At 39.3% G+C, this 22,803-nt stretch overlaps 1 protein-coding gene across 1 annotated transcript in view; it reads right to left on the bottom strand.

The window, feature by feature from the left end:
• Positions 1-22,803, bottom strand: part of esyt2b (extended synaptotagmin-like protein 2b) — a 269,639-nt gene that overhangs the window by 135,407 nt on the left and 111,429 nt on the right. The window contains exons 7-11 of the mRNA XM_034175565.1: positions 21,790-21,872; positions 15,216-15,264; positions 14,924-15,013; positions 13,949-14,044; positions 1,173-1,235 (exon numbers count right to left, since the gene is read on the bottom strand). Of these exons, the coding sequence (XP_034031456.1) occupies positions 1,173-1,235; positions 13,949-14,044; positions 14,924-15,013; positions 15,216-15,264; positions 21,790-21,872 (381 nt within the window). The remainder of the gene's footprint in view (positions 1-1,172; positions 1,236-13,948; positions 14,045-14,923; positions 15,014-15,215; positions 15,265-21,789; positions 21,873-22,803) is intronic.

Genomic DNA, 22,803 nt, shown 5'->3' with positions numbered 1-22,803 from the left:
TTAATTATAAAGATCCTGTTGTCTTACGTGCAATTTGTACATTTCGATAAAGCCTCTCTATCAATCAATCAATCAGTCATAAACAATATTTTCATTTTAACAGCATCTGAGTGCATGCGTCTGCATGTACAAGAGCTTTTGACAAGAGCGGAAGTTAGCATGCACATTGACATCCGCAAAATGTCTTGTAAATGACTCCAGAGGTGTTAACAGGATATAAAAACAGTGTTTTCAGTTTTAGAAGTGTTTATTTCTCACTAGCCTTTACAAAGTATATGACAAAGAGGTTATATTTACACACACACGAAACTGAGATTTGCAGCCAGCTAGCGCAGCCTGTGATGTCACTATACTAATGTCCACGAAATGTCTTGTAAATAAGTTCAGATATGTTATTGGGTTACAAAAACAGCGCTTTCAGTTTTAGAAGTGTTTATTTCTCACTAGCTTTTACATAATATATGAGAAACGTATATAAACACACAAAACAAAGTGGTTTTAGCGAGACCAGCCACTGACATCACAGTGCAGCTCTACTGTGATTGCTTATCACCCCCACCACTCCAAAAAAAAAAAAAAAAAAAAGTAACAGATTGAAACAGAATGGGACTCTTTAACATCTCAAAATACCTCTTGAAATAGGTCATGGGTTAGCCATCTTTGAACATGCCCAAGGTCTTTGTCCCAAGAATGTTCTCTGTGAATGTGAAGACTCTGGCAGTAATAGGACTGGACTTATGCTGAGCACAGAGAGATGGACGGATGGATGCAAAGCCTTTGCAATACCCGATGGCTAGATCTGATGGCCTCAGGTAATAACAAGAAGTTCTAGTGGGATTTGCATGGACCCCAAGTGTACAGATTAAATTTCAGTCACTGATATACTGAGGAGGGTTAAAAACTGGAAATGCATACAGCAGCATTCATCAATCAGCCTTTGTTTCTGCAAGACCCATATTTTAGCATAACTTTGATTCTTAAGTTTTGGAATGGCTGCAATAAGGTTTTCCAAGATTACAAGATTTCAAACTGTGACCCTCCGAGATGCACCTGCATGAAAGTGAGAACGCGGCTTTAATATATGGTGTTGGGTGGTGCACTTGAGAGCAAAGACAGACAACATGGAGAGGCATGAGTGTGACTGTACATGCAATCCGTTTTTCCCACATTACCTTCAAGGCCTTAAATACTGAGACTTGCTTCAACCCATCATAGGTGAAATCTGACAGGTTGCTCTTTAAGCCACAAGGAGATTTGGGGGAGAAAATCACACCCACTGTTAGTGAGTGTATGGTTATGAAGCATGGCAAAAGCAACAAAAAATAATGGAAATATGTGCTGAAACATGAGGGATGGGGGTCAGACTTTTTTTTTTACATTTTTGTAATTTACTGTCACTACTGATATGGACGATATCAGAACAATGAAAGCATTTCTTTCAGGGAAGGGTTGCAGTTTGAGGCAGTGTAAAACTTTTTAACAAGCTGGTCTACAGTCTTTCCAAGTGGTTACGACTGTACTAAATGGCTTCCTTTTGCCAACTGAGGCCATTATGAATTGTTCGAATAATATTTTAGCCCAGCCTTGAAGTAACGCAACCCTCATCACTTATCTTCAACCGCTTATCCGAGATCGGGTCGCGGGGGCAACAGCTCTAGCAGGGGACCCCAAACTTCGCTTTCCCGTGCCACACTGACCACCTCTGACTGGGGGATCCCAAAACATTCCCAGGCCAGTGTGGAGATATAATCTCTCCCAGGTGGATGTGCCTGGAACACCTCCCTAGGAAGGCGCCCAGGAGGCATCCTTACCAGATGCCCGAACCACCTCAGCTGGCTCCTTTCAACACGAAGGAGCAGTGGCTTTACTCCGAACTCCCCACGGATGACTGAACTTCTCACCCTATCTTGAAGGGAGACACCAGCCACCCTCCTAAGGAGCCCATTTTGGGCGCTTGTATCCGCGATCTAGTTCTTTTGGTCATGACCCAACCCTCATGCCCATAGGTGAGAGTAGGAACGAAGATTGACCAGTAGATCGAGAGCTTCGCCTTTTGGCTCAGCTCCCTTTTCGTCACAACAGTAGTTGTTTGACGACCTCAGTGACTTTCACCAGGGAAATTGATGAAAATATTCCATCACCTTCCAGCTCTGCCCCTACTATAGAGGGCGCTCCAGTCTGATGCAGGAGTTCCTCAAACTGTTCCTTCCAAGGCTGGATTACATCCTCAGTTGAGGTCAACAGAGTCCCATCCTTACTGTAGACAGCTTGGATGGTTCCCCATTTTCCCCTCCTGAGGTGCCTCACGGTCCGCCAGAAGCACCTTGGTGCCGACCGAAAGTCCTTCTTCATGGTTGCTCCAAACTCCTCCCACACCCGCTACTTTGCCTCCCCCATAGCAGAGGTAACTGCCTCCAGAGTCCTCCGAGATAACATATCACGGAAGGACTCCTTCTTCAGTCAGAGTCGTTACCCCTCCAACTGAACGCAACCAATTTAACAAAATATGAATCTGGACTAATGCTGGTTTAGTGCAGAGCTGAATCATGTGTTTCCTCTCCAAGAAGCCATGTTGTGTTAATTGTTAATGGGTATAAATTTAATTTCATAAATTTCATTAGACATGACAATAAAGCCATGCAGCTAATAGCACTTCCATGCCTTAAGACACAAGTTTTAAGGAATCATGTTACACTTGAACCCATGCCATCACACGTTACTAATGCTATTACTACTGCAATGCAAAGTACTGGCGGACTCACAAATAGGGTTCTATACTGTGAAGTATTTCTGTCACAAAAGACTAAGCCACACGCTTTCCTCTCTCTTAAGTTTCCACAGCCTAAGCTGCCTGTAAAGACCCTCTTTGGTGGATAGGACAGAGAATAAACAAAGGAAGCTGTAAATCTTTGGATGACTAAAACAACAGCACAAACAACAGATGATTGATTGAAATCTACAACTCCAATTTTGAAAATTTGAAAGGCTTTCAAAGTATTAACAAAATGTTCAACCAAATGTAGTACAACTGAAGAATAAAGGCAATTTTTTTTAAAATAGAATTTTCACATGATCTAAAAACAGTAAACATCAGCATTAGTTTGAGCAATAGTTGAAGAAAACTGAGGTGGACAAAGACAGGACAGCAATGACCTGATTGTATAAATTGGCAGAATAGCTTACTGTCTGTGTAGAGATCCCATATAGGCCACAGGCCAGGAGTGGGTCCTTTGCACCTCCTCTCCCCAACCCCCTGCCCACACAACTCATCAAAATCAGGTTTCTCCCAAGCCTCTGGATGTTTATTATTTATTTCTTCTTATCAAAGGCAGGCAGACACACACACACACACACACACACACACACACACACCACACACACACACACACACACACACACACACACACACACACACACACACACACGCCTATTTTAGATATACACATTTAAATGAATGTAAAGTCTTTATTTTGACAACAGTCCGACAAACCCTTTGGGGTAACCGTGCATGAAATGAGCTTTTGTTTGATATATTGTATGGTAAAATCCAACGTTTACTGACTAAAATATTGTGTTTTACAAAAAGTAGCAATTTATGATTTGGAGATAACCTCATTTACCTAGTGTTTTGACTCATTTAAGTAGTCAAAACATGGATTGTTATCAATCAATCAATCAATCAATTTTTTTTATATAGCGCCAAATCACAACAAACAGTTGCCCCAAGGCGCTTTATATTGTAAGGCAAGGCCATACAATAATTATGTAAAACCCTAACGGTCAAAACGACCCCCTGTGAGCAAGCACTTGGCTACAGTGGGAAGGAAAAACTCCCTTTTAACAGGAAGAAACCTCCAGCAGAACCAGGCTCAGGGAGGGGCAGTCTTCTGCTGGGACTGGTTGGGGCTGAGGGAGAGAACCAGGAAAAAGACATGCTGTGGAGGGGAGCAGAGATCGATCACTAATGATTAAATGCAGAGTGGTGCATACAGAGCAAAAAGAGAAAGAAACAGTGCATCATGGGAACCCCCCAGCAGTCTACGTCTATAGCAGCATAACTAAGGGATGGTTCAGGGTCACCTGATCCAGCCCTAACTATAAGCTTTAGCAAAAAGGAAAGTTTTAAGCCTAATCTTAAAAGTAGAGAGGGTGTCTGTCTCCCTGATCTGAATTGGGAGCTGGTTCCACAGGAGAGGAGCCTGAAAGCTGAAGGCTCTGCCTCCCATTCTACTCTTACAAACCCTAGGAACTACAAGTAAGCCTGCAGTCTGAGAGCGAAGCGCTCTATTGGGGTGATATGGTACTACGAGGTCCCTAAGATAAGATGGGACCTGATTATTCAAAACCTTATAAGTAAGAAGAAGAATTTTAAATTCTATTCTAGAATTAACAGGAAGCCAATGAAGAGAGGCCAATATGGGTGAGATATGCTCTCTCCTTCTAGTCCCCGTCAGTACTCTAGTTGCAGCATTTTGAATTAACTGAAGGCTTTTCAGGGAACTTTTAGGACAACCTGATAATGAATTACAATAGTCCAGCCTAGAGGAAATAAATGCATGAATTAGTTTTTCAGCATCACTCTGAGACAAGACCTTTCTATCCTGATCAAAAATGACTCCAAGATTTCTCACAGTATTACTACAGGTCAGGATAATGCCATCCAGAGTAAGGATCTGGTTAGACACCATGTTTCTAAGATTTGTGGGGCCAAGTACAATAACTTCAGTTTTATCTGAGTTTAAAAGCAGGAAATTAGAGGTCATCCATGTCTTTATGTCTGTAAGACAATCCTGCAGTTTAGCTAATTGGTGTGTGTCCTCTGGCTTCATGGATAGATAAAGCTGGGTATCATCTGCGTAACAATGAAAATTTAAGCAATACCGTCTAATAATACTGCCTAAGGGAAGCATGTATAAAGTGAATAAAATTGGTCCTAGCACAGAACCTTGTGGAACTCCATAATTAACTTTAGTCTGTGAAGAAGATTCCCCATTTACATGAACAAATTGTAATCTATTAGACAAATATGATTCAAACCACCGCAGCGCAGTGCCTTTAATACCTATGGCATGCTCTAATCTCTGTAATAAAATTTTATGGTCAACAGTATCAAAAGCAGCACTGAGGTCTAACAGAACAAGCATAGAGATGAGTCCACTGTCCAAGGCCATAAGAAGATCATTTGTAACCTTCACTAATGCTGTTTCTGTACTATGATGAATTCTAAAACCTGACTGAAACTCTTCAAATAGACCATTCCTCTGCAGATGATCAGTTAGCTGTTTTACAACTACCCTTTCAAGAATTTTTGAGAGAAAAGGAAGGTTGGAGATTGGCCTATAATTAGCTAAGATAGCTGGGTCAAGTGATGGCTTTTTAAGTAATGGTTTAATTACTGCCACCTTAAAAGCCTGTGGTACATAGCCAACTAACAAAGATAGATTGATCATATTTAAGATCGAAGCATTAAATAATGGTAGGGCTTCCTTGAGCAGCCTGGTAGGAATGGGGTCTAATAAACATGTTGATGGTTTGGATGAAGTAACTAATGAAAATAACTCAGACAGAACAATCGGAGAGAAAGAGTCTAACCAAATACCGGCATCACTGAAAGCAGCCAAAGATAACGATACGTCTTTAGGATGGTTATGAGTAATTTTTTCTCTAATAGTTAAAATTTTGTTAGCAAAGAAAGTCATGAAGTCATTACTAGTTAAAGTTAATGGAATACTCAGCTCAATAGAGCTCTGACTCTTTGTCAGCCTGGCTACAGTGCTGAAAAGAAACCTGGGGTTGTTCTTATTTTCTTCAATTAGTGATGAGTAGAAAGATGTCCTAGCTTTACGGAGGGCTTTTTTATAGAGCAACAGACTGTTTTTCCAGGCTAAGTGAAGATCTTCTAAATTAGTGAGACGCCATTTCCTCTCCAACTTACGGGTTATCTGCTTTAAGCTACGAGTTTGCGAGTTATACCACGGAGTCAGACACTTCTGATTTAAAGCTCTCTTTTTCAGAGGAGCTACAGCATCCAAAGTTGTCTTCAATGAGGATGTAAAACTATTGACGAGATACTCTATCTCCCTTACAGAGTTTAGGTAGCTACTCTGCACTGTGTTGGTATATGGCATTAGAGAACATAAAGAAGGAATCATATCCTTAAACCTAGTTACAGCGCTTTCTGAAAGACTTCTAGTGTAATGAAACTTATTCCCTACTGCTGGGTAGTCCATCAGAGTAAATGTAAATGTTATTAAGAAATGATCAGACAGAAGGGAGTTTTCAGGGAATACTGTTAAGTCTTCTATTTCCATACCATAAGTCAGAACAAGATCTAAGATATGATTAAAGTGGTGGGTGGACTCATTTACTTTTTGAGCAAAGCCAATAGAGTCTAATAATAGATTAAATGCAGTGTTGAGGCTGTCATTCTCAGCATCTGTGTGGATGTTAAAATCGCCCACTATAATTATCTTATCTGACCTAAGCACTAAGTCAGACAAAAGGTCTGAAAATTCACAGAGAAACTCACAGTAACGACCAGGTGGACGATAGATAATAACAAATAAAACTGGTTTTTGGGACTTCCAATTTGGATGGACAAGACTAAGAGACAAGCTTTCAAATGAATTAAAGCTCTGTCTGGGTTTTTGATTAATTAATAAGCTGGAATGGAAGATTGCTGCTAATCCTCCGCCCCAGCCCGTGCTACGAGCATTCTGACAGTTAGTGTGACTCGGGGGTGTTGACTCATTTAAACTAACATATTCATCCTGCTGTAACCAGGTTTCTGTTAGGCAGAATAAATCAATATGTTGATCAATTATTATATCATTTACCAACAGGGACTTAGAAGAGAGAGACCTAATGTTTAATAGACCACATTTAACTGTTTTAGTCTGTGGTGCAGTTGAAGGTGCTATATTATTTTTTCTTTTTGAATTTTTATGCTTAAATAGATTTTTGCTGGTTATTGGTAGTCTGGGAGCAGGCACTGTCTCTACGGGGATGGGGTAATGAGGGGATGGCAGGGGGAGAGAAGCTGCAGAGAGGTGTGTAAGACTACAACTCTGCTTCCTGGTCCCAACCCTGGATAGTCACGGTTTGGAGGATTTAAGAAAATTGGCCAGATTTCTAGAAATGAGAGCTGCTCCATCCAAAGTGGGATGGATGCCGTCTCTCCTAACAAGACCAGGTTTTCCCCAGAAGCTTTGCCAATTATCTATGAAGCCCACCTCATTTTTTGGACACCACTCAGACAGCCAGCAATTCAAGGAGAACATGCGGCTAAACATGTCACTCCCGGTCCGATTGGGGAGGGGCCCAGAGAAAACTACAGAGTCCGACATTGTTTTTGCAAAGTTACACACCGATTTAATGTTATACAAATAATGAATGTTTATGAGTTCAATGGTACGAATATTTCATGAGGTGAAAGATAGAATGTTCGATTCAGTGCGGCAAAGCCTCAAAAAAAAGTTTTTACACTGCCTCAATTGAAAGCATGTAAAAACATTATTTGTTTTATATAACGACTAAAACAGATCCTATATTCATTTATAAACAACAGAAAATGCACTTACATTTTGGTGTTTGTCACTGGTGGTTTGACATCAACGAACTTTAAATAGGAGCCCAAAATTGTTCTTAGTCAACTTGGAAAAACTTTTAGATAGTTAAAAAATAATTCTGATGGTGTAGTCTGTAACACTTCCAAAAAAAAACAAAAAACAAACAAACAAACAAACAAAAAACAAACAAACAAAAAAACTTTGTGTACTTCCTCAGTCCAGTGAAAAATGGCGTCAGAATTTTGTCCCGGTTTTCATCCTAACAGCTCTTCATGTCTCCAGACGGCTTATGGCGAAGTGGATTTGTTTTTTGTTTTTGTGTGTGTGTTAGAAGAATTAGCACAGTCAATTAGCTCGTTCAAATCGTTGTCCGTCAGCAAAACAAACTCCACCATGTTTAGCTAAACACCGCCCCACTAGTGTGCATGTGTTCACATCACACACACTAGTATGCGCGTGCTCGCAGCACACACTAGTGTGCGTGTGTTTGCAACACAAACTAGGTTCGCAGCGTGCAATGGCACAAAATGTATGGAACCAAATTTGCATATTAAATGCAGCGCAACACAAATGGGATAAATAATTCATGTCACATGACATACAAAGCACCAATCTAAATGATAAGGATCCACTCAGCTGATATACGAGGTCTATTAGAAAAGTATCCGACCTTATTATTTTTTTCAAAAACCATATGGATTTGAATCACGTGTGATTGCGTCAGACAAGCTTGAACCCTCATGCGCATGCGTGTTTTTCCACGCCTGTCGGTTGCGTCATTCGCCTGTGAGCAGGCTTTGAGTGAGGAGTGGTCCAGCCCCCTCATCGTTGTTTCATTGCCAGGAAATGGCAGAATGATTTGGGCTTTTTTCCATCAGCGTTTTTTCAGAAACTGTTAGAGACTGGCAGCTGGAAACCATTAGAAAAATTTATCTGGCTTTCGGTGAAAATGTTACGGGCTTGGTAGAGAATAAGGAGTGTTACTGTCGCTTTAAGGACGGCCCCCAGCGGCTGTGGGGCGATCCGAAGCCGCCATCGACAGGCTGAACGACCATTTCATTTCTAAACGGATGGCTGTCTGGATCCGTGACCATCGTGTGCCATTTCTCTGGTTATCACAAGAGCTGGACATCAACCATTTTCCGGCAGATTTCACTTTTAACAAGAGATTTTGTCATGGAAAGCCGAGTGGAGGCTTTGCGCGTCACGATGGATTCGCTACTGGAGCGAGACAAAACCACCTCCGTTTTGGTCTCACAGGACGGCTTTGAGATGGCGTTCAGACAGCTGTCGGTGGTTTTTCCATCGAGTGATTATCTGGTAAATTGTGGATGTGCCTGGACATGCCAGAACATGTCCCGTGAGGCTTCATCATGGCGTTGCTGTGCACCATGCGGCACCGCCGCAACGCGCGAAGCCTCCACTCCTCTGTCCATGACAAAAAGTCCTGTAACAGTGGAATGTGCCATTCATTTCCAAACTGAACGCTGTATTTTATCCGGGACGTCGTCTGACTAGCACAGGAATTGTGAAAAGACATAGACATCAGCACTTTTTCGGCACACTGAGACAGACGTGCGGAGGAATTCCGCGCGTTGCGCCCCACAGCCACAGGGGGGCGTCCTTAAAGCGTCAGTAACACTCCTTATTCTCTACCAAGCCTGTAACATTTTCACCGAAAGCCAGATAAATTTTTCTAATGGTTTCCAGCTGCCAGTCTCTAACAGTTTCTGAAAAAATTCTGATGGGAAAAAAAGCCCAAATCATTCCGCCATTTCCTGGCAATGAAACAATGACGAGGGGGCTGGACCACTCCTCACTCAAAGCCTGCTCACAGGCGAATGACGCAACCGACAGGCGTGGAAAAACTCACGCATGCGCACAAGGGTTCAAGCTTGTCTGATGCAATCACACGTGATTCAAATCCATATGGTTTTTGAAAAAAATAATAAGGTCGGATACTTTTCTAATAGACCTCGTATAAATCCCAATATTTACTATGCTAACATTGAAATTCATGTTTATTAGAGCCAGAGGCTTGGGAAAAAAACCCTGATTTTGTTAAGGTTTTTTTTTGGGGGGGAGGGTTGCAAGGGACCCACTTTTGACCCATGGCATGATAGTGTCTGGTTGTGTTTGGAGTAGCAAGAGAAACCAGTGCAACCAGGAACGCACAATTTGACAACTGCAGGAATTTTAACCCTGAACAATCACAATCACCTCATTACTTGTGCAGCCTTGATTGTTTTTTTTATTGTTATTATTTTTATTAAACTTCCCAATTGTTCATCAAATTCTGTTTAATTTTACAAGGTCAAAAAGGTTTTAAAATTTGTTCATGTCAAACCAACTCTTCAACTTTATCATTTCAGTTCTCAAATCCAACAATAATTGCTGCAAATTCTCTCCAAACAAAACAGGTTTGTGTCATCGGCAAAGAGAACTACTTTAAACACATTGGAAACTTTACATAAATCATTAATATATAAAATAAATAATTTTGGTCCCAGCACAGAGCCCTGGGGAACCCCACAAACCATGTCCAGATATGCAGAACAGCAGCCCCCGATTTTAAGAAACTGCTTCCAGTTTTGCAAATAACTTTTAATCCAATTCAGATCCACTCCTCTAATCCCATACAGTTCCAACTTTAAAAATAATATGTTATGATTGATTGTGTCGAAAGCCTTTCTTAAGTCAATAAATAGACCTATTACTAATTTGGTCCACATGTTTATTGATCTCTTCGATTGCATTACACAAAGCCAAAGCAGTGGACCTTTTCGTTCTGAACCCATATTGACAGTCATCAAGCAGGTTGTGTAGTTCAGTAAATCTATCCAGTCTGTTATTGCAAAGTTTTTCCAGTATCTTAGAAAATTGTGACAATAAAGACACAGGCTTGTAGTTAGTAAAAAGATGTTTGTCACCAGATTTAAATAAAGGTATCACCTTTGCCACTTTCATACCATTTGGAACAATTCTCATTTGAAACGATTTATTAAATATATATGCTAATGGTTTAGCAATTTCTGTAATTATATGCTTTACTAAGGTCATATGTACATCATTATGATCAGTTGACTTTTACTTTTACATCTGCTGACTACCATAATAATTTCCCTGTCATCAACCGCGCCAAGAAACATTGTATATATGACAGAGAGGATATATTTACACACAAACGAAACAGATGAGTTTTGCGGCTAGCTACCAGCCTGTGACGTCACCATGCTAACATCCACAAAATGTCTTGTCAATAAGTTCAGAGGTCTTATTGGGTTCCAAAAACAGCATTTTCAGTTTTAGAAGGGTTTATTTCTCACTAGCTTTCACATAATATATGAGAAACGTATATAAACACACAAAACAAAGCGGTTTTGGAGAGACCAGCCACTGATGTCATGGTGCAGCTCTACTCTGATTGGCTGTCACCCCCGCCACTCAAAAACAACATCAAAAAGATTGAGACAGAATGTGACTTTTTAACCTCTTAAAATAGGTCGAGGTTAGCCATCTTTGAACTTGTCCAAGGTCTGCATCCCAAGAATGTTCCCCGTAAATTTGAAGCCTCTGGCAGTAATAGGACTGGAGTTACTGACAGACAGACGGACACAAAGCCTTCGCAATACCCGATGGCCATATTTGATGGCCTCGGATTTTTGCTGTTTGTTTTACCTGCAGGCAGTACTTTTCCTCAGGTTTTGTGATGACCTTAGCATTGTTCTACTTCATTTCTGTTCCATCAATTTTTACTATTTTCAAACATTCAAAGTAAATTTTGCAGAGTAAAATTGACTCTGCAGTGACTACATATGGTCCTACTCCAAATAGTGTTAAAACAACTATTGTATTGTGAATGGACTCTATTAGAGTTTCCCTACTTGATTTAACACTACAATAGACGCTATAATGTATCTGATGCTTCAACAAAGCTGATTTAACACTATGATAGCGTGGTTTTAACTCTCTGACAGAGCTAATTTAACACGCCGATACCGCTGATTTAACACTATGACAAAGTGCATTTAATGCTATAATAAAGCTGATTTAACACTATGATAAAGCAAATTTAATGCTATGATAGAGCCAATTTAATGATACAATACTGCTGATTTTATGCTACAATAACTGATTTAACACTGTGATAGAGCTTATGTAACACTATGACAGACTGGATTTAACATTACAATTGTGCCCATTTTTTTGCTACAGTACAGTTGATTAAATATTACAATACAGCTGATTTAACACTATGATAGAGTTGTTATAACACTTTGACAGAGCTCATTTAACACAATGACAGAGAGCTGATTTAACATTATGACAGAGTTGATTTAACACTGTGATAGAGCTTATTTTAACATTATGACAGAGCATATTTAACACTAAGGCAGAGTTTATTCAACCCTATGACAGAACTGGTTTAATATTGAGTGATATGTCACTGTATGTACCGTACTCAGTGCAGAGTCTATTTTACTGTGGCATACTGTGTTATACCTAAGAGAAATTATCTAATTAATTTTTACACCACAAACACTGGCTTGCAGCTCTGCACAAGAAGAATTACTTCCTGACAGACTCAATACAGAGTAACAAAGCACCCACAGGAATGGAACCAAAATGCCCACTAGCATAAGAAATGTACATAAAAGCATTTGCATGTTTTCTGCTGTTTCGTATCAAAATACAATAAAATTATGGTGGAGCTCAAAGAAGAAAAAACCTAATAACTTCATAAATAAGCTCTATAACATCCGTTAGGGCCTGAACAGTGATCCTAGTTAGAGCCCGACCGATATGGATTTTTTGAGGCCGATGCTGATAACGATATTTGGATGAAAAAAATGCAGATAAATCGATAAATCGGCTGACTTGCCGATAGCCGATAAATCAGCCCATATTATTATTATTATTTATTAAAATGAATAAAATGTTCCTTTTTGGACCCTTAACAAAAAAGGTATGAGCTAAAAGCTGAAGCTTTGTCCTCATATTGATTAACTTTATAACAGAGAAGAATTTTCAAGTTCAATAAATGCAAAAATGCAATTGGAGCAGTTAGGGGGCTATTTAAACAGGCCAACTAGTAAGATATCACTCCTGAAAATGATCACTGCCATATCATGTGAGGTAAATCTGCCCTACGATTAGATTTTGGAAAACCATGTGACGGAGAACCTATTCCGATTGGACACTCACACTGCGCACGTCATCACACATCTTCTATGAGGAGTACCAAGATAGCCGACGTTGGATCGAAACTCAGCGGAGTTAACTTTTCAGCAAAAAAAACAAAAAAACAGTAAGTTTCTATCTCATATCATTAAAAAGGTATTTACAATTTAGTAAAGCTTGGTCCCAGCCATGGTATATGACACCATTGGCCCCAGAGGGTTAATGGCGAACGGCAGTAATTCCCAGAACCCTTCCGGACAACCAGTGAATCTGAATGTTTCAACCTCTTAGCAGTAAACGAAAGTTTTTCATGCTAGAAATAAGGTCTACACAATGTGGGCTTAATAAAAAGTATGACCGACGATGAATGAAGCACATTTGACACATTACTACATAAACTGAGTTAATCAAACTGAGTTGAACTGAAACGGGAGAAATGTGGGGTGAATGTAATTGCAAAGTTATTACAAATAACATCCTTATAAACTTACTTGTATGCTTTTGTCAGCTGATCAGTGCAGTGTGACAGCGAACTGCGGGGGCCGGTGATGAACACATTTAAACAGGGGTGTAAGCAGCTCTCAGTTGAATGGAGTCAGAGCTCCAACTACTGGACAAACGGTACAAGGACATTTTACACTGTCGACACATTATTTCAGTAACTGTTCTGTTTATGAGAAATTATCGGCATTCTATCGGCAAAATTTCGGCCGATAGTGAGTACTTTGAAAAGGGCTTATATCGTCCGATAATATCGGCCAGCCGATATATCGGTCGGGCTCTAATCCTAATTAAACCTGTTGGTTGTTCAGGTCACACAGAGGCCACGGAGTGCAGCCAAAGATAAATCTCAAAGAAAATGGAAAGCAAACTCATGAAGTCACTGACTTACAAACATATGGCAAAAGAGTAAAGGAGCAGCATTACTTCACGTTAATAGATAATATTGACATAAGAATGGTGCACTGGCTTTTCTTCCCACACTGGTTTAGATGGTGAAAAGCTGCTTTGTGTGGAGACAAAAGAAGCTGCCACCTGATACGATAAGAAAACACAACAGACATAACACAATGCAGTCTTACAACCTCCATTTTTTTATTAGTATTATTTTTTGATGTTTTTTGCAGAAGTGCTTAACATAATTAAGAAGCCGATGTATAGGACTGATAACATCAAAATTGAATATGGGTTTTCCTTACTGGCAGGTTATTTGCTGAATCGAGATAGACCACCAACAGCGCTGAAGAGAGACCGTCATTGGCCAGGCTTCTGTCTGCGCGCACACTTCGCAGTACCTGATTGGACAGAAAAGACAGGAATGGTATTGAACACAGAGCGAAATAAGCAGAGGCAATTACCACTTGCCTAAAAGTTAGCTTCAATAACCGCTAATCTGCCAACTGTAAAGTTAACTGTGATCACACCAAACCGATAAAGCACTAAATTGTTGATCTGAAGCTACCGGTAGCCATTAGGACTAACTTTTATTATATGAATTTAGCTGTTTTTGCCTCTAAAACCCTGCAAAACAGTCCTAAAGATTTGAAATTTTAATATGTTGAAGAGTAAACATGGAGGTTTAGTGTGCCAAAATCATGATAATCAAGAAGTACATGAATAATTAAATGAAAAAAAAAACAAACAAACAAACAAACAAACAAACAAAAAACAGTAATTTCAATTGTACCTGCAGTTCAGTCAAAAACACAGAAAGTATTAAATGAATAAGAAATGTTAAGAAATAAAAATACACATGGAAAATAGTTATAAAAAATTCTAATTCATGGATTTACTCTGGCTTGACCTCCTCCTCCTCCTCCTCCATCTCCATCTCCTCCAGACAATGCTTGTTTGTCACCACATGATCAATTTCAGTGATTGGATTAGTGTAAAAGCTCCAAAAGAAACAAATGTGTACAATTTTAGGGTTTACAAACATTTTTGACCATGAAACTTTATTCAAAAAATGTTAGTTGACTTAAAGCTAGCTGAACTAAATTTAGTGGATGCCATTTGTCTGCTAATGGTTTTCAAAGTTAACTGAAAAGCTAATCCACCAACAAAAAAGACAAAAACCAAACAAAAACCACAGACAAAATTTGTCTAATGGTGCTATTGAGAACAAATACAGAAGCTTTGACATGCTAACTGTGCTATGTTCTCCGGTGCTGTACCTCATCTAGCTTCTCAGCAGTGGAAAGAAGCGACAACCACTCCAGTTTTAGGTGGAGTTTCCCAGTAGAAACCTCTTCCAGGTCAAACCACTATGAAAACATGACCAAACATCAACATTAACTAGTGGTATTAACTGATGGAGAATTCATTTAACCCCTACTATCCTCACATTTTTCAGTAGAATGTACTCAATATTAGTATGCTCTACCAAAAGGTTGAGTTGACCATTAAAGGTTTAAGGTAGTACCATAGACAACATTAAGGCATTACAGAAAAATGGGCATTATTTACCTCATCAACCTTCTGCTCTTTGTGAAGTTCAGCCATGTCAATCATCAGGCTGTAAATAATAACAAGGGAAATATGAATGCAAAGAAGCAAATCACACCAATTTCTCAGAATACTGAGGTCTTGTTATTGATTTGCTAAAGCATGTTGTCAACCCCTGTACATATTATTGCCCAATTGGGCAAAAATCAATTGACTAAATGCTATTGCATTGCATTCAGTCAATGTCAAACCCTGAATGCAACACACCCCGAATTCAGGGTGTGGTGCATTCAGGGGTTGACACACCCTGAATTCAATGTGTGTCGAACACTGCATTCAGGGATCGACACACATTAGTGGTAATACCCTGGATTTGTTCCTCGTTCGCAGTATCGCTGTCACAAATGTTGACATCTTGCCTCTTGCATCAGTGGTCTCCAATCACTCACTTATTAAGTTTACAGTCTTATTGCTGTGCTTACTGGAACAGGAACCTTATTCATCATTACTGCGACACATCAACTCTTCAACTACAACTGAACTTGGAGCAAGACTGCCTGATATCTTAGCGGCACTTTCGGAAAATGACCATTCAGTCGACAGTCTTGTGGACAGCTTAAACTCAGTGATCACAACCACACTCAAAATGATCACCCCACCTATATTAAAACCACACTCCCCCAAAATACACTCGCCTTGGTTTAATGATTACTTACTTGGCCTCAATGGCGTAGTTCAAAACTAGAAGCATTACACCTCACATGGCGTGATGCTATTCTAGACTATAAGCATGCACTACTGGCTACAAAGTGGGCATACTACTCTGATTTGATCGACAAAAACAAGCATTATTCAAGGTTCCTGTTCAGCACAGTCTCAAGTTTTTTTTTTTTTTTCGTGCTCCCGTGATGAAATGAGTCAAAGTTTCGTGATGGGTTTTTTTTTAACCCTCTGGGGTCCGAGGACATTTTTTGGACAGTTCACTCGCCTGGCATAAATGATTTATTGTTGTTAACAGCTCTCCCTGCATCCCACAATCAAGTTTTATGTCTCTTTTTTCAGGACAACCTGTACTTTCAGAATATATATGCTATAGTGATGTTTTATAAGTGTAATAAAGGTTTACAATCAGAAATAAGAAAGGAAAAAATAAAGCGGCAAATAATTTTCACACACATTATTCAAAACACAGAGCAAACTATAATATGACATAAAAGTTGCAAATGAGTTTAATGATTATTTTTCAAACGTGGGATCAAGTCTGGTGGGAAATAAACTAATAGTAGAAGATAAATTAAATACACTTGTAAATACGGTCAACAGTATTTTCCTTGACAATGTGGAAAAAGATGAAATAAGAAATATTGTAAAAAACTGTGTAAGCAAAAGATCAACTGACTATGAAGATTCAGACATGATGACTGTAAAAAAGTATAATAGAAACTGTTATTGAACCATTCACTTACATTTGTAATCTGTCTCTGTCAACAGGAATTTTCCCAGACGAAATGAAAATTGCCAAGGTAGTCCCATTATATAAAAATGGAGACAAACATAATTTTTCAAATTACAGGCCAGTGTCATTGCTTCCACAGTTTTCTAAAATTATGGAAAAAGGTTTTGTGACAAGGTTGGACAAATTCATTGAGAAACATCATATTTTAAATAATGCTCAGTATGGATTCAGAACAAAACATTCGATAGCTATGGCAATTATGGAATTAACAGAGAAAATATAAACAACAATAGATAAGGATTATTTTGTAAGTATTTTTATCGACCTGAAAAAAGCTATTGATGTTATCGACCACTCAAGATTGCTTCACAAGTTACAACAATATGGAATTAGAGGTATTGCACATCAGTGGGTAAAAAGCTACTTAGAAAATAGAAAACAGTTTGTTCAGATAAATAATACTAAATCAGAATTGTGTAACATTATTTATGGAGTACCACAAGGGTCGGTACTTGGACCCAAACTGTTTATTTTGTATATCAATGACTTTGTGAATGTATCTAAAGTACTTGGCAGCATATTATTTGCTGATGATACAACATTATTTTACTCTGGAACAGATATACAGGAAGTAGTACAAGTGATAAATACAGAGTTGGAAAAAGTTAAACATTGGTTTGATATAAACAGATTGTCACTAAATCTTAATAAGACAAATTTCATATTGTTTAATGACAGAGTGGAAAAAAATGATGTCATTAAAAATAAATGGAATGGACATACAAAGGGTAAAAGAAACGAAATTTCTAGGAGTCATGATTGATGAAGATCTTACATGGAAGTCACACATAAATTACAGAAATGGAAAAATAGCGAAAGCCATTGCTGTTTTGCATAAAGTAAAATTTTCGTTAAATAGTTATGGTTTATTAACATTGTACAATTCATTGATTGTCCCATATTTAACTTATTGTGTAGAAATCTGGGGATCAACATGTAAAACTTATACACAACCATTATTTATTCTGCAGAAAAGAGCTTTAAAAATGATTAGCAATAGTCGTTTTAGAGATCCACTAATCCATTATTCATTAAGTATAGGGTACATAAATTTCATGATTTAGTTGATTTGAAAATATTACAAACAATGCACCAAGCTAATAAAAATACCTTACCAATAAACATTCAAAATATATTTGAAAAAAGAGTAAGTAGTTATAATTTGAAAGGAACAGAAGGCTTTAAAAAAACAAGATTCAGAACAAAAGTAAAGGAAAGGAGTATTGCAGTGAATGGTGTAAAATTATGGAACAACCTCAACAAAGAAATCAAAGAATCAAGGTCGCTTAAATTACTTAAAAAAACGTATTAAACTAGATGTATTAAGTAAGTATGAAACTATGAAATAAGTCAGTGGGTTGTGACAAAGTCTAAAATGTAATCTGTTAATAATGTCTAAAATGTTTTAAGTCTAAAATGTAACCTGTTAAAAATGTAATCTTTTAAATAATGGCTAAATTATGAAATAAGTCAGTGGTATGTGACAAAGTAAAAAAAAAAGTAATCTCTTAAATAATGTTGAATAATGATGCTTAAAATTGAAAGACTGTATTGTAAAAAGGGGCAGAAAATACAAGACTTGTTCTTCCCTCTGCTCCTTTTCATTCAATGTCTTGTAATATATTCATTTCTGCTTTTATGTTTTTCTTTTAAATGAATGAAATAAATATTGAAAAAAATAAATAAATAAACAACTGTTTTGACACTTTATAAAGGTAATTTGAGGTCTTGTGTGAAAGACTGTACAACAAAAAGGTTCAAACAATAAACACAAATGCACATTTTGAACAATATATACAAAATGGTCTATGCGTTTTGTTTGTCTTCATCTCAAAGCAATTTCTGTCTGCTATTACACAAAGGTCACATCACAAACTTATACTTCTATGAAGTTGATTGTGTGTTTGTTCTCTCCTGCTCAAAGCAGCTTTCACACTTCGAGGCCCATTTACACTCTGATTAATGAATATTTTGTGCTGCTGAATCACGACTTGCCGTGAGACTGGGTTGTCCTGTTCGACATGGTGGCAACACTTATTCATGGACAACCACCTGTAAGTCATTCTCCATTTACAGCCCATTTCATTTTTTTTTTAGATTACTTTGAGAAGAAAAAATGACATGAGGTTAAATATATCCCAGCATGCCTTAATCCAGCCACTACACCCTGTTATCTATGTGGGTGCCATCACTCATGTATCGCTGAGATTTATCAAATTTGACAGTATCTCACTGGGTGTGGTGAGGAAACGTGTAATATCTGCAAAAGGCGCAACCTGCTTATTCAACCCGATGCCAGCAAAACTTTAAGGACCTGTTGCCCACTCTTGGACCGACTGTGTAGGAAATGATAAATTTGTCATTAACCTCGAGATCTGTTGCTAAAAGTTTCAAAACTACAGTGATTAAACCATTACTTAAGAACTCTAATCTTGACCCTAGTGTATTGAAAAATTATATGCCAATATCAAATCTATCATTTTGCTTTCAAATTCTGGAAAAAGTGGTAGAGAAGCTTGAATCTTCGACTGGACTGGGTTGCTTGACGCAAGGACGTTTCGCTTCAAATCGCAGAAGCTTCCTCAGCTAAAATTCTTGCTCTGGTAGTCTGACTTCTGTCTTGACTCTTGTAGAGAAGAAAATACAGAAGCCAACAAAAGCTGGAGTTTTTTAAACCTAACCAGACCCCTCCTACCGAGAGGCCGACTGCTATAGGCTAGTGACTAAAAAATAGCTCTAATTAGCACCTATTGTGCTCTAGTTAGCACCCTCCTAATGACAGGGCAGCTGTCCCTCCTAATGATGGGACGGAAGCCTTTCCTAATGGCTCCCTTGACGACTCTCCTGATGACGTGAATGACTCATTACCATGAACAAAAGACTGAAACTGCTTTGACCTGAGTACCCCATTGTAAACAGGGGACAAAGCGTGTCTCAGACCCCTCCCCGGTTAAGGCTGGGTTTCAGCTGTTTCACAAAGAATGCTTCCTTGACACCTCTCTCAAACCATTTCTTCTCTCTGGCTAAGATTTTAACTTCCTTGTCCTCAAACGTGTGGTTAGTGTCTTTCAGGTGGAGATGAACTGCAGACTGAGGTCCATTTGCGCCCTCTCTGCGTTGCTGGTATAGCCTTTTGTGTAAAGGTTGCTTAGTCTCACCTATGTAGTGTTCATTACAGTTTTCCTGACATCTGATAGAATACACTACATTGCTCTGTTTGTAACTAGGGATCCTGTCCTTAGGGTGAACTAATTTCTGTCTCAAGGTGTTAACCGGTTTAAAGTAAACTGGGATTTTGTGCTGTCTGAAGATCCTCTGTAGTTTTTCCCCTACTCCTGCTAAATAAGGGAGAGACACTCCTCTTTTTCTTGTCTCCGTCTCCTGTCTATCTGGTCTCTTTGTTTTCTGGGACTTCTGCACTTTGTCCAGGGACCATTGTGGGTACCCATATACTGTGAGGGCTTTCCGTACAAGTTGTTGTTCTTTAGCCCTTCCCTCTGCAGTTGTGGGCACCTGTAGGGTTCTGTGTTGAAGAGTCCTGATCACCCCGAGCTTGTGTTCAAGGGGGTGGTTTGAGCCAAAGAGCAGATATTGGTCAGTGTGAGTGGGTTTTCTGTAAACCCCTGTCTGGAGCTGCCTGTTCTCTCCAATCGTAACATTACAGTCCAAGAAGGCTAAATGGTTGTTTCTGGCATCCTCACGTGTGAACTTGATATTGGAATCCACCGAGTTGATGTGTTCTGTAAAGTCCTCAACCTCCTGTTGTTTGATTTTAACCCATGTGTCATCGACATATCTGAACCAGTGACTGGGAGAGATGCCCGTGAAAGACGTCAAGGCTGTCTTCTCCACTCGCTCCATGTACAGATTGGCCACAATGGGGGATACCGGAGACCCCATCGCACAACCATGGATCTGCCTGTAGTAATTCCCCCTAAACAGGAAAGCAGCTTGTGGACTACCTTACTGAGAATAATCTCTTTGAGCCATTGCAGTCTGTATTTAAAACATATCATTCCACAGAGACCACTCTCACCAAAGTGGTAAATGATCTTCTGCTTGCAATGGATTCAGACAACACTACGGTTCTGGTGCTGTTAGATCTTAGCGCTGCATTTGAAATGGTGGATCACCGTATTCTACTTGATAGGCGGGAGAATCATTTTAGGATTACTGGGAATGCCCTTGCATGGTTGACGTCATACCTAGCCAGTCGTTGTCACTGTGTCTTGTACAACAACACTACCGCTAACCTTAGTGAAATGAAATATGGGGTTCCACAGGGGTCCATCTTAGGCCCCCTGCTTTTCTCCCTTTATATAGCACCCCATGGGCAGACATTGCGGTATTTTGGGATTACCTTTCATTGCTATGCTGATGATACTCAGCTGTACATGTTGATAACTGCTGATAATCTCATCCACATAAAATCCTTGAGGAACGCTGGATGACCCCTGCCTGTGGAATAAATGTCTGTGTGGCCTCCTCATCAAATGCATCTTCTTTTGTTATGTTATGATGTTTTGATTTTGTGTTTTCTGTTTCTTTAGTTTTGCAAAAACATTATAACTGCTAGAATGGCCAAAGTAGTGGGTCACCCCTCTGAGTCTGGTCTGCTTGTGGTTTCTTCCTCAATATCATCAGAGGAAGTTTTTCCTTACCACTGTCACCTGTGTGCTTGCTCTAGGGGTTGGTAAGGTTAGACCTTCCTTGTGTGAAGCACCTTGAGGCAGCTTTGTTGTGATTTGGCGCTGTATAAAACTAAATAAACTGAAACTGAAAAATTGACTCAGCCCTTTGACATTAAACTCTGGGATTATACCTCGAATCCCCTAAAGCTGTGTATACTGGTCACAAATTTGTTCATCAAATCTTCCTGCTAAGTTTCCAACACTGATTCTTGGATTTAATATGCAATGTGAAACCAGCTCATCAAGCTTCAAGATGCCTAACTGCCTGCTGGCAAGACAATACTGGATGAATACATTCTATCTTTTAGTCATCAATGAGTTTGAAGTAGATTGTTAGAGAGCATTAACTAATAAAAACACAGCAAAGCAGGAAATGAGAGGCACTCACCTCCCCAGAAAGTCATCTTTGTCTGGGTCCTCGTCAAACAGCTCGATCTCAAGATGTTGACCTGAGTGCTCGTACACCAGTGCCTGATATAGACAAGCACATATTGATTTTTGTTCATTCATGCTCAGTCACATCCACTCATCCATTTCCCAAAGCCTATCAGAGCCAGAATGGCAACAGGCAATCTCATACAACCTAAGCATTCCTCTCCTCAGTCACGTCCTCCAGCTTTTCCTGAGGTGTTCCCACGCTAGATGAAAGATATGCGATAACTGTGCTAGCCTGCTCTGGGTTTACCCTGGTTTAATATGCCAAGAAAATTTCCAATGGAAATCCTAATCAAATGCCTGAATCACATCGACCGGCTCCTTTCAGAGCAAAGGTTCCTTCCTGAGCTGCTTGGAACTAATTTTAACCACTCATATCCATGGTTGCTTTAATATTATGAGTGTCATTCACAAGCATGCGCTAATTTTAGGGACTTAATATTGTAGGGTATGTTATAAAAACCTGACAGAAAAAAAGTAACTCTAAAATACAAGTCCAAATGACATGTAGCAGTGTGCTTTACATAATTAAAACTATTATACAAAAATAAAGTCATTTCATTTCATCTCATCATCTCATCTTCAACAAACTTTTCTGGGTTTGGGTCACGGGGCAACAGCTCCAGCAGGGGACCCCAGACCCCTTTCCCGTGCCACATTGACCACCTATGACTGGGGGATCCTGAGGTGTTTCCAGGCCAGTGTGGAGATATAATCTCTCAAGCTAGTCCTGGGTCTTCCCTGGGGTCTTGTCCCAGATGGACGTGCCTGGAACACATCCCTTGGGAGGCAACCAGGAGGCATCCTTACCAGATGCCCAAACCACCTCAGCTGGCTCCTTTCAATGCAAAGGAGCAGCAACTCTACTGCAAGCTCCGCACGGATGACAGAAAAAAATAAAGTCATTCGTCAATAAAATTTGTCTATATTATTTGTGTTTTAGAATGAGTTTTTCTTATTTTAAAAT

This window comes from Thalassophryne amazonica, chromosome 1, assembly GCF_902500255.1.
Source record: "Thalassophryne amazonica chromosome 1, fThaAma1.1, whole genome shotgun sequence".
NCBI classification, from domain to species: Eukaryota; Metazoa; Chordata; class Actinopteri; order Batrachoidiformes; family Batrachoididae; genus Thalassophryne; species Thalassophryne amazonica.
This window is presented reverse-complemented; position numbering and strand designations above follow the sequence as displayed.